The 12167-nt window shown below is 43.0% G+C and overlaps 1 protein-coding gene across 3 annotated transcripts in view; it reads right to left on the bottom strand.

The window, feature by feature from the left end:
• The window catches only part of LOC118387791 (CAP-Gly domain-containing linker protein 1), a 12586-nt gene extending 2799 nt beyond the window's left edge, over nt 1-9787 (bottom strand). For 2 of the 3 annotated variants that reach the window (XM_052514698.1, XM_052514700.1), the window contains exons 1-8: nt 9644-9787; nt 7184-7403; nt 6596-7086; nt 6357-6481; nt 5897-6098; nt 5565-5762; nt 5316-5419; nt 5027-5087 (exon numbers count right to left, since the gene is read on the bottom strand). In XM_052514698.1, the coding sequence (XP_052370658.1) occupies nt 5027-5087; nt 5316-5419; nt 5565-5762; nt 5897-6098; nt 6357-6481; nt 6596-7086; nt 7184-7271 (1269 nt within the window). In that variant the 5' untranslated portion in view covers nt 7272-7403; nt 9644-9787. The remainder of the gene's footprint in view (nt 1-5026; nt 5088-5315; nt 5420-5564; nt 5763-5896; nt 6099-6356; nt 6482-6595; nt 7087-7183; nt 7404-9643) is intronic. The other variant, XM_052514699.1, reaches the window with a different exon arrangement.
• Nucleotides 9788-12167: the final 2380 nt, after the last annotated feature.

The raw sequence follows: 12167 nt of genomic DNA, 5'->3' as shown, positions 1-12167 counted from the left end.
ACCCTAACTACCTCTGTTTGGGTCTTTGGTTGGTTGAGTCACAGAAGTACAGAGTTTTGCTAACTAGCCTCCATGGTGGCTCCACGAGTTACATGAAGATAATGTTCTAATCATTCTAAGCATTTGTCTGGCAACTATGGATCCATTGAGTTTGCCCAACTCTGTCCAGTGTCTTTATGGATCTGCCTGGATCTATTTTAAGGACCGCTCCATCTGGTGGATTCGGTTCTCTTCCCTTTGGTTCCCAGTGCTCGAACACTTTCTTGACAAGGTCTTGCAATCAGTGACATCATCGCTTTATCCTTCTTTCTCTTCTGTAAGCGCCAGAGGGAGGTAGAGAGAGAGAGAGAGAGAGAGAGAGAGAGAGAGAGAGAGAGAGAGAGAGAGAGAGAGAGAGAGAGAGAGAGAGAGAGAGAGAGAGAGATGAAAGCTTTGTGACATTACCCTCTTCATGAGCAAGGGGAAGAGAGGGTGCGGAGGTGAGAGAAGATGAAAGGATGTGAAAAGTGAAAAGGCGTGCCAAGAAGAGATGAGAGAGCTCTTAATAAGAAGGCGATGGATGGGGGGGAAAAAATGAAGTAAAAACAAGAAGGTAAAAATCGAATCAAATTTGATTGGTTGCGTAGACATATTTTTTGCAGATGTTATCGCGGGTGCAGCGAAACGCTTTTGTTCCCAGCTCCAACAGTGCAGTGATACCAAACAATAAACCAAAATCAAAAAAACAATTTAAAGAAAGGAATTAAATATTACAATGAGCAATATCAGCATAGCCGCGGGAAGTAAGGGTTATATATATATATATACACACACACTACATGACCAAAAGTATGTGGACGCCTGCTCGTGGAACAGTCCAATTCGGCATTCCAATTCATCTCAAAGGTGTTCGATGGGGTTGAAGTCAGGGCTCTGTGCAGGCCTGTGAAGTTCTTCCACACTGATCTCGACAAACTATTTCTGTATGAACCTCGCTTTGTGCATGGGGGCATTTTCATGCTGAAACAGGAAAGGGCCTTCCCCAAACTGCTGCCACGAAGTTGGAAGCACAGAATCGTCTGGAATGTCATTGTATGCTGTAGCTTTAAGATTTCCCTTCACTGGAACTAAGGAGCCCGAACCATGAAAAACAGCCCCAGACCATTATTCCTCTTCCACCAAGCTTTACAGTTGGCACTACGCATTGGGGCAGGTAGCGTTCTCCTGGCATCCACCAAACCCAGATTCGTCCGTCAGATTGCCAGATGGTGTAGCGTGATTCATCACTCCAGAGAACGCGTTTCCTCTGCTCCAGAGTCCAAATGCTGACATTGCTTCCAGAGGCAGTTTGAAACTCGGTAGTAAGTGTTGCAACCGAGGACAGGCAATTGTTAAGCGCTTACGGTCCCATTCTGTGAGCTTGTGTGGCCTACCACTTCGCGTCGGAGACGTTGTTGCTCCTAGACGTTTCCACTTCACAATAACAGCACTTACAGTTGACCCCTGCAGCTTGTTGGAAAGGTGGCATCCAGGTTGAAAGTCACTGAGCTCTTCAGTAAGGCCATTCTACTGCCAATGTTTGTCTATGGAGATTACATGGCTGTGTGCTCGATTTTCTACACCTGTCAGCAACGGGTGTAGCTGAAATAGCCGAATCCACTAATTTGAAGGGGTGTCCACATACTTTTCTAAATAGCGTATATATATAATGATATATATATATATATCACTAATTTTGTAAAATAATAAAAGATGTGTGTATATATATATATATACACACATCATTTATTTTACAAAATGAGTGAACTGGGCCTTTATTACTCCTGTATGAGGGGACAGAAATAGTCGTCAGCAGCACGGGGAGAAAAGATTCTGTCAACGGCCATGAATGTCAGAGTCCAGAATATAAATATAGATGTATATGATGGTGTGTATAGACATTATGGACAGAATATGAATAGAAAAGGTGTGTACAGCAGTAGTTATATAGGATGAGCCTTGACTAGAATACAGAATATACAGTGCTTTCAGAAAGTATTCACACCCCTTGACTTTTTCCACATTTTGTTGTGTTACAGCCTGAATTTAAAAGTGATTGAATTGAGATATTGTTTCACTGGCCTACACACAATACCCCATAATGTCAAAGTGGAATGTTGTTTTTTCCATTTTCTTTAACAAATTAATACAAATGAAAAGCTGAAATATCTCGAGTCAATAAGTATTCAACACCTTTGTTATGGCGAGCCTAAATCATTTCAGCAATACACATTTGCTTAACACGTCACATAATAAGTTGCATAGACTCACTCTGTGTGCAATGTTTTTTGAATGACTACCTCACCTCTGTACCCCGCACATACAGATAATTGTATGGTCTCTCAGTCGAGCAGTGAATTATAAATACAGATTCAACCACAAAGACCTGGGAGGTTTTCCAATGCTTTTGCATAGAAGGGCACCTATTGGAAGATGAGTAAAAAAAAAAAAAAATCAGAGATTGAATATCCCTTTGAGCATGGTGAAGTTATTCATTTACACTTTGGATGGTGTATCAATACAACCAGTCACTACACAGATAAAGACGTCCTTCCTAACTCAGTAGCCGGAGATGGATCAACAACATTGTAGTTACTCCACAATTACTAACCTAATTGACAGAGTAAAAAGAAGCAGGCATAGATGCATATCCTTTTTGCAACAAGGCACTAAAATAATAAATACTGCACCAAATGTGGCAAAGCAATTCACTTTTTGCCTTGAATACGACGTGTTGTGTTTGGGGAAAATCTAATAAAACACAAAACAACACATTACTGAGTACCACTCTCCATATTGTCAAGCATAGTGGTGGCTGCCTCATGTTATCCGCATGCTTGGGGAGTTTTTCCGGATAAAAAGGAAGTGGAATAGAGCAAGCACAGGCAAAACCCGAGAGGGAAACCTGATTCGGTCTGCTTTCCACCAGACACTGGGAGATGAATTCACCTTTCAGTCGGACAATAACCTAAAACACAAGGCCAAATCGACACTGGAGTTGCTTACTGAGAAGACAGTGAATGTTCCTGAGTGGCAAAATTACAGCTTTGAATTAAATCTGCTTGATAATCTATGGCAAGACCTGAAAATGGTTGTCTAGCAATGATCAACATCTAATTTGACAGAGCTTGAAGAATTTTGAAAAGAGTAATGGGCAAATGTTGCACAATCCAGGTGTGGAAATCTCTTAAGAGACGTACCCAGAAAGACTCACAGCTGTAATCGCTGCCAAAGGTCATTCGAACGTATATTGACGCAGGGGGTTGAATACTTATCTAATTAAGATATATTAGTGTTTTGTTTTTCATGATTTCTGTTCCAAATTTTAGAATGTGTCTTCCACTTCGACATTACAGAGTATTTTGTGTAGATCGTTGACAGAAAAAGTACAATTAAATCCCTTTTAATCCCACTTTGCAACAACAACATTGGCATAATAAGTGGGTAGGCATACGAAGTGGCATACAAAGTGGGTAAAACAGTATGTAAACATTATTCAAGTGACGAGTGTTGAATAACTATGTACTCAGGGCAGCAGTCTCTAAGGTGCAGGGTTGAGTACCAGGTGTCTAATAACAGTGGCTAAAGGTCAGGGTAGGGTACTGGGCGGAGGAAAGTGGCTGAAGAAATGATAATTGAGCAAATGAAATAGCAAAAGAAAAAAAAATGAATGAACTCATGAATGAGTGAATTAATGAGAGCTGAGAAATGAAAGACATTAAAGAAATATATGATCAGATGAATCATTGAATTTAATGAATGAATGAATGAAACGAAAGAAATATAAAATGTGTGGATAACTAAAAGAATATCATCAGGCCCACATGAATACTTTTATTAATGCAGCAGCAAAAGCCAATCAAAAGCAGAGTTTTGTAGTGGGTAGAGAATAAGGGTAAAAAAAAAAAAAGCACATCCCCAAACTACTGGAGCTACTGAACCAGAACTTCAACAGAGTAGAGGAAATTTACCAAGTAGCTATATTGAGGAGAGACTATGAAAAAGATTTTCAGCTAACCAATCGGATGAGAACTTGAGCTAACCAATGAGAGATGACGAGAGAGCCCTGGTCAACTGGTGAAACTATATTTTATACTGATGGATTCTGGGTTCTGACTCCTAATCTTGGAATAGTGTTAATTATCAGGTATCCTATTGAAGTATTGAGTGATTATGGTCTTGAGAGGGTCTACACCAGAAGTGAATGGTTCTGTAGGAGGAATGTATGTGGTGGCTGCAACTAAGCTTGGAATGTACTGAGTGAAGTAAAAACACTGGCAGGCACAGATAAGGGTGGAGAGCTGTGGATTAGTAAGGAAGGGGGTTGAGGTCAGGTCACATCAAGGGAGAAGGAACCGTTTATTGCCCGTATCACTTAACTTCCTGCCTAGCAATAAAGATGTAATGTTTTGAGAGAAGGAGGAGACTCCACCCAAATTGGGCTATATATACTACCACTGGTGGAAATATGTCTTTGTCTTATGCAGCTGTATTGACCCAATGGGTGAACAAAGTTGGTTTAAGCTTTACTAATCACCCGTGAGTTTTAATAGGTTCATTTAGAACCTAACAATACACACCCAGCATTGTACTCTGAGTGTATAAAGGGTGTGGCATAGAACAAAACGTTGAGTCATGACAGTACAGATGAGGGAATGATGTATATGACGGACCAAAGGAAGTAGCTGATATGAAGGAATTCTGCATCAGTGTTTCATTCGCCGTTGAAATATGAAAGGTGGAATAACGGTGTAACACCATCACATCAGCTCTACGTGGTATTTCACCATCTCAAATAACACTGTCTGGATTCTGTTAGCAGGTGTGTGTGTGTGTGTGCGTGTGTGTGTGTGTGTGTGTGTGTGTGTGTGTGTGTGTGTGTGTGTGTGTGTGTGTGTGTGTGTGTGTGTGTGTGTGTGTGTGTGTGTGTGTGTGTGTGTGTGTGTGTGTGTGTGTGTGTGTGTGTGTGTGAGAGAGAGAGAATCAGAGTACTGGGTCATTTGTTTACCTCTAGGTCACCTTTAGTGATGCAAGCTTCCTCCACAGTGAACTGCAGGTCTTCCACTTTCCTGTCAGACAGATAGAAAGAGTCATCCTCTTCTCCTCTCCTCCAACATCCCAGGCTCTATCCCATACCAGGCATCGAAAAACAGCAATGCTTTCCAAACAATGCACTTAAAAATACTAACATAGAGAACAATATTGACATAACCAGCCCATAAAACCCCTCCATCTACTACAATTCTCATTTACCCTCCCTCCTTCACGCACGCATGCATACACACACACCCACCCACCTCTTCTCTTCCTCCAGTTGGTTCAGCAGCTCCACCTTGTCTCTGTCTGCTGTCTCCACCAGTTCACGCAGTTGATCTAGCTTAGCCTCCATCTCCATAGCATACTAACACACACACACACACGTGCCATATCAATGCATTGACATGGTTTGCTATAGGTCAACAACATAAAGCATGTGTGGGAGACGGATATTCCACGTGTATTGCATTTTTCTGTGTGTGTGTGTTGTCTGTGCTTTCTCCCCTCACCTGCCCCTGTACCTTCGTGAGCAGCGACAGTTCCTGCTGCACCTCCCCAGCATGGCTGGTTGCCTTGGCGACCTCCCCGCGTTCCATGTCCCTCTCGGCCAATAGCTGCTCGATGTGCTGCTGCTTCTCCTTCAGGGCTTCCTGTAGCGCTGTAGTGCCAGAGATCTTACGAGCATACCGCGACGAGGTCTCGGTCAGCTAGGGGGGGGAAGAGATAGAGAGGACACATTCAGATGAGACAGACACAAGTGGAGAGAAGAGAGAGCAGGGAGAAGATAAAGAACGCTGTGTGTGCGTGTGCATTTTCAGTAGCGTGTTTGTGTGTGTCTTACCAGGCCAGTGCGGCTGGGTTTCCCACTGACAGAGGAGGTGACAGAGCTCAGGGAGCTCAAGGAGGAGGCGCTGGGACTCCTCTTCATGGCGGAGCGTCTCCGCGAGGAGTCCTTGGCTTTAGCCAGGGTGCTGGGGAAGCCGATACGACTCACCTTGTGGACCGGCGCAAACAGGCCGTACCGCGGCAGACACTGGAAATACCTGGAGACATTTGAAAGGGATATCAGAGGATGTCAAAAATCCAGAACACACGTGAAACATATGAGAAGGACATATTCTTAATACGTATCATTTTTAAGACTTTCTCTATACGGGTCAAACTTTAAAACCACTGAATTTCATGACACTTGACTATTTAGAGAAGGACATCTTTTTAATCGTTATCGTTGTTTTTAAAATACTTTTTCTATAGGTACAGCTTTAACCACTGATAATAAACCTGTGTGTCACATATCTAACCTGGATCCAGCCACGGCTCCATCATTCTTCCCAAGTGGTTCGTCCAGCTCCAGTCCACACCACTCCCCCTTGGCAAACTCTGTCTCCCCCATGAACCTCACCGCCCCCGACTTATTACCCCCCACCTGGAGAGAGAGAGAGAATGACGGAGAGACAGACAGAGAGGAGGTAGTAGAGAAGGAACAAGAGCTGTGAGCTGACACACACACACGCACACAAACACACACACACAAACTCACCAGCACGCGGTCTCCCAGTCTCAATTCTCTTCTGGTCTTCTTGGCTGAGTCTGTCTCAGAGAGGTTGGACACTGACCCACTGCCCGTCATGGTTCTGCTCAGCGGTGTCTTGGTGCTGTTACCAGTGGTATTAGCAGCCCCAGCAGCAGCAGTGGTAGGGGAGTTTGCCCCTGTCTCGCCAGGGTTAGACTGCCCACAGTTAGCCTCTGGCATCTCTGGCATAGCCGTCTTGGTCAGCTTGGAGGGGCGTGTGAATATTCCTCTGCCATCCTCGCACTGGAAGTACTGGACCCCCGCCACCGACCCGTCATTCTTTCCGATGGCCTCATCCAGGACGATGCCAGCCCACTGGCCTGGGGCAAACTGCGTTCCCCCCAGGAAGTGGACATATCCTGGCTTGTTGCCGTTGACCCACACCTTCTCCCCCACCTGGTAGTCCATTTCTCCATCCTGGGTGGGAGACTTCTCAGGAGGAACAGGCTTTGGAGCAGCTGGAAAAACAATCATCATCAGCAGTAGCAGCAACAACACACACACACACACACAAAAATACACACACACACAATGAGCCCTGCGGCTGATTCTTACTAGAGGAAGGGGAGGTGCGTGTCGGTAATCCAGTTGGCCTGCTTATCTTGCTGGGAGGCTTGATTCCACTGGGTTTGCCTGTGCTCATGGTCCCTGCTTGCTCCTCAAGAGGCTATGGGCTACTGGAGCAGAAGCTGGGGCTGGCCTCTTGTCAGGATGGGGGGGCTAGGCCTTCCTGCCCCACCACCTACTTTGTTCTGCCCCACCTTGAGGCCGAGGCCTGAGAGACACAAGACAGAATAGTTCTTAATAGATTTCATTTGTATTTCATTAAGTTCACAAAAATGACATGTAATTCATTACGAAGTAGTTTAGGGTTAGGGAGAGAAGAGAGAAAGAAAGAAAGAAAGAAAGAAAGAAAGAAAGAAAGAAAGAAAGAAAGAAAGAAAGAAAGAAAGAAAGAAAGAAAGACAGACAGACAGACAGACAGACAGACAGACAGACAGACAGAGACAGACAGAAAGAGAGAGAGAGAGAGAGAGAGAGAGAGAGAGAGAGAGCAAGAGACAGAAAGAAAGAGGGTGTGTGAGAGAGAGAGAAAGAGAGAGAGAGAGTGAGAGGAAGAAAATGAGAGACCCCTGGCCTCTAGCCAGGAAGCAGCAAGTCAGTTTAGGGCCAAATACACAGTTGACAGGAAGTCAAGACATTCCAAACCCACCCAGCAGCACTTCACACGTACAGTGTACACACACACAGGACACAGCATCATTATAACTCCATTATAATTCAAGACTGGTGCTTGTTTCTGGACACTCCTGACTAGTGACTAAGAGCTCCAGAATGACATGACTAAATGGTCATAAAAAGAGCAGAGAAGAACAGCCATCCTCTATGTAGAGATACTCCCGCCCCATCCCTCATCCAGTCAGGGTGTAGCTGGGAAACATTGGCTACTTGTTCGTTGTCTTCCCTATGGGCGGGGACACACAATAGGAATGGTGTGAATTTTTTTCAACACGAGTTCGACCATCGTCACATCCAGTGGTGTAGAGGTTTTAGAAAAATGGGAGGGTAAACTGATCGTCGTTCGCGATGAACAAAGTAACCTTGTGCTTTCTAGGCCTTTTTCCGCAAAAGGTGGGTAAACCCTTGCCAAAGTAAAAAAAAAAGGTGCATCAACTTTTATTATCAAGTTATCCATCCATCTTCTAATGAACAGCACTCATTTGGTGCCAGAACACTCATCACACATCAGCTATGACTGTGGCGGGTGTGTGACTGTGTGTGAAGAGGGTGTGAAAGGAGTGACGGTGCACTTAATGGGGCCACATTATTCATTCATTATTACCCAGCCAGTATTACATGGCCATGGATGGTAGAATAAGGGAACAGCGGGAGACTCTAGGGACAGAATTGCCATGGGTACTTTCTGAATATTATCACAAAGTCTAGGTCTACCGGGTCTTTTGAACTGGCCCAATCAATTCAATTAATTTCTAAATTCAAGTCCTAATATCAGAATGCAGGTTGAACAACAAGACCAGTCTGGTCTGGAGCCAGCCAGGTAAAAAAGAAGGCCTTGCCAGATGCGTGGTGACGTACCCAGGGACGCTCCTCCCCCTCGGGGTGTCAGTCCACAACAATGCGAGCATGATGCTGTCTCTGGCTGCTATTAACTCTCTGTAAAAACGACTCTTTCCAGATCGTAATAAACGTATTATAACACATTAATATAGAAACGATGCCAATTTAACTGTTGCTTTTAAGCGAATCTTGCTGATGACCATAAATAGTATATGTGTCTAAATCAAATAGATAGACCGGTTCAAGTGTGTGAAATAGGGAAATAGGAAATAGGGCTTTGAGCTCGTCAAATATCTAGCTAGCTGACTAAAGCATCCGTTACAGGACAGCTTTACTGAGGATACATGCAGCTTGCCTTTGCTGAGCTCACCTTTACACGAGTCAGTCTCTCCAAGTAGGTGAATTTCTCTCCACATCCCTGGCTTCCATAATACGATTAGTAAACCAGTCTTCATGGCTGGAAGCTATCAAGCTATATGGCTCTTGACTGATATAGCAGAAAGGATATTTCTAATAGTTTTCTATTAGCTGGTTAGTTGCTGCTGGCTAACCAGCTGGTTAGAACAGGGGAGTAATGACAGATCCTGGTCTGAATGTGAAGCTTGCTTGTCTAGCTGAGCTCTGGCAAAATCAATTAAACTGACTCGCAGCAACTTGAACAGTTTAGCTTTATTGAAAGGACGTGATATGTTCTCATCCACTTATGTATTGTATTAGAGAATAAGAACGTAATTAGAGATAATAACCAGCTAGCTACATAACCCGCTACGCATTTCTGCTTTGGACCAGTGGGTGTAATTCCCGATGCCTTCCTTCCCTGCTGTCCCTCCCTGTCGGAATTTCAGATAGTGACTAGCTATCTAGGTAGCTTTCCCTCGCATAAAAAGAAAAACAAATGGGGATAGGAGTGGTATATATAAAACAAATATTGCTTACCTGAAGTGTAGTCGATAAATCACTGTTTTGATCGAAGCGATTAAAATAACTGCAACAGTACGCCCGTTAATTCCCAAACCCTGCCCAGCACACTGATGTATAATAAGAACGGCCTAGCATTGTGAACATAGCGGCATTAAGGCCAGGTGATCATAGGGCTAATTTCCAAAATAAAAGTTCCCCTGAAAATGGTTTTACTTATTAACTGCATTTAAAATCACAAACAATATTGTTGGAACGCACACTCCAGCAGAAATGCACTTTTTCGAGTAGAAAGACGATGGCCAGGTTTACTCATGTTGCCCAATGATTTAAGTAAATAAGTCATTGTTTTAGTCAAAGTAAACATATGATATATTTGGGCGTTTAGTGATATTTCCAAACTGCCTACTTCCTGCAAATCCGTGTGAATGCAGTGCCTTTTCCTATGATATGAAATACACATTCTTTTCAGTTTACCTTTTGTTTTAGGGCTGGGTTTTATTTTAATGTTACCACCCACCAGCATGGAATTATTTATTAATCAGAAATAGCTGCAAAGTTATTCATATTTCTGAGCCAAACAGCCTTGTTGTTACGTCCGTTGTTGGAATGAGACCAAGGCGCAGCTTGGTACATCTTTCTTTCTTTCTTTCTTTCTTTCTTTCTTTCTTTCTTTCTTTCTTTCTTTCTTTGTTTTGATGAACACCAACAAAACACACACACACTCCCTGTCATAAATCAACCAAGGCGTAGCGGGCATATAGTTCCACATCTTTTAATGAAAGTGAAACCGAAATAACCAAAACAACAAACAGGTAAACAGCAAAGACCGTGACGCAACCGAGATGCACACAAACACAAAAGGAAAAAATAATTACCCACAAAACACAGGTGGGAAAAGGCTACCTAAGTATGGTTCTCAATCAGATACAACGATTTACAGCTGCCTCTGATTGGGAACCATGCCAGGCCAAACACCTAGAAATAGAAAACATAGAAAAAACACATAGAATGCCTACCCCAACTCACGCCCCCTGACCAAACCAAAATAGAGACATAAAAAAGGAACTACGATCAGGACGTGACACAGATGGGATGGCGTATCGCTGTAGAATGCTGTGGTAGCCATGCAGGTTAAGTGTGCCTTGAATTCTAAATAAATCATAGACAGTGTCACCAGCAAAGCACCCTCACGCCATCACACCTCCTCCTCCATGCTTCACAGTGGGAACCACACATGCAGAGATCATCCGTTCACCTACTCTGCGTCTCACAAAGACACGCCGGTTGGAACCAAAAGTCTCAAATTTGGATTCATCAAACCAAACGACAGATTTCCACAGGTCTAATGTCCATTGCTCATATTTCTTGGCCAAGCAAGTCTTTTCTTCTCATTGGTGTCCTTTAGAGGTGGTTTCTAACTAGGCCTGATTCACACAGTCTCCTCTGAACAGTTGATGTTGAAATGTGTCTGTTACTTGAACTCTGTGAAGCATTTATTTGGGCTGCAGTCTGAGGTGCAGATAATTGTCGATTTCTGAGGCTGGTAACACTAGTGAACTTATTGTCTGCATAAGAGGTAACTCTGGGTCTTCCTTTCCTGTAGCGGTCCTCATGAGAGCCAGTTTCATCATGGCGCTTGATGGTTTTTGCGATTTCACTTGAAGAAACGTTCAAAGTTTTTTAGATTTTCCGTATTGACTGACCTTCATGTCTTAAAGTAATGGTGGACTGTCGTTTCTCTTAGCTTATTTGAGCTGTTCTTTCCGTAATAGGGACTTGGTTTTTTACCAGATAGGGCTATCTTCTGTGTACCCCTCCTACCTTGTCACAACTGATTGGCTCAAATGCATTAAGAAGGAAAGAAATTCCACAAATACATTTTTAACAAGGAACACCTGTTATTTGAAATGGATTCTAGGTGACTACCTCCTGAAGCTGGTTCAGAGAATGCCAAGAGTCTGCGAAGCTGTCATCAAAGCAAAGGGTGGCTACTTTGAAGAATGTAAAATATGACGTTTATTTTGATTTGTTTACCACTTTTTTGATTACTACATGATTCCATGTGTTATTTCAAAGTGTTGATGTCTTCACTATTATACCTACAATGTAGAAAATAGCAAAAATAAAGAAAATCGCTTGGATGAGTAGGTGTGTCCAAACTTTCACTGGCACTGTATATATATGACCACTTTAGAAATGGTATAATTGCATGATACGATAGATAGCCTTTTGCAAACTTGCTCCCCCTGTTGCCCCAATATGAATGTTTTTTTACCACAAAGTTTTTCTTCACGATAAGCTCCATTGCTTTGATTGTTATATTGTTAGCTAGAAACCACAAGTGTCTATCCAGATAAAGAAAAGGCACTTGTGACAGAAAATTCAAGAAACGTATAAAGTTGAAGTCGGAAGTTACCATACGCTTAGGTTGGAGTCATTAAAACTTGTTTTTCAACCACTCCACAAATTAATTGTTAACAAATTATAGTTTTGTCTAGTCGGTTAGGACATCTACTTTGTGAATGACACAAGTAATTCT

Source organism: Oncorhynchus keta, unplaced genomic scaffold (genome assembly GCF_023373465.1).
Source record: "Oncorhynchus keta strain PuntledgeMale-10-30-2019 unplaced genomic scaffold, Oket_V2 Un_scaffold_1952_pilon_pilon, whole genome shotgun sequence".
Taxonomy (NCBI): domain Eukaryota; kingdom Metazoa; phylum Chordata; class Actinopteri; order Salmoniformes; family Salmonidae; genus Oncorhynchus; species Oncorhynchus keta.
The sequence above is the reverse complement of the archived record's forward strand: the minus strand, read 5'-3'. Positions and strand labels throughout refer to the sequence as shown.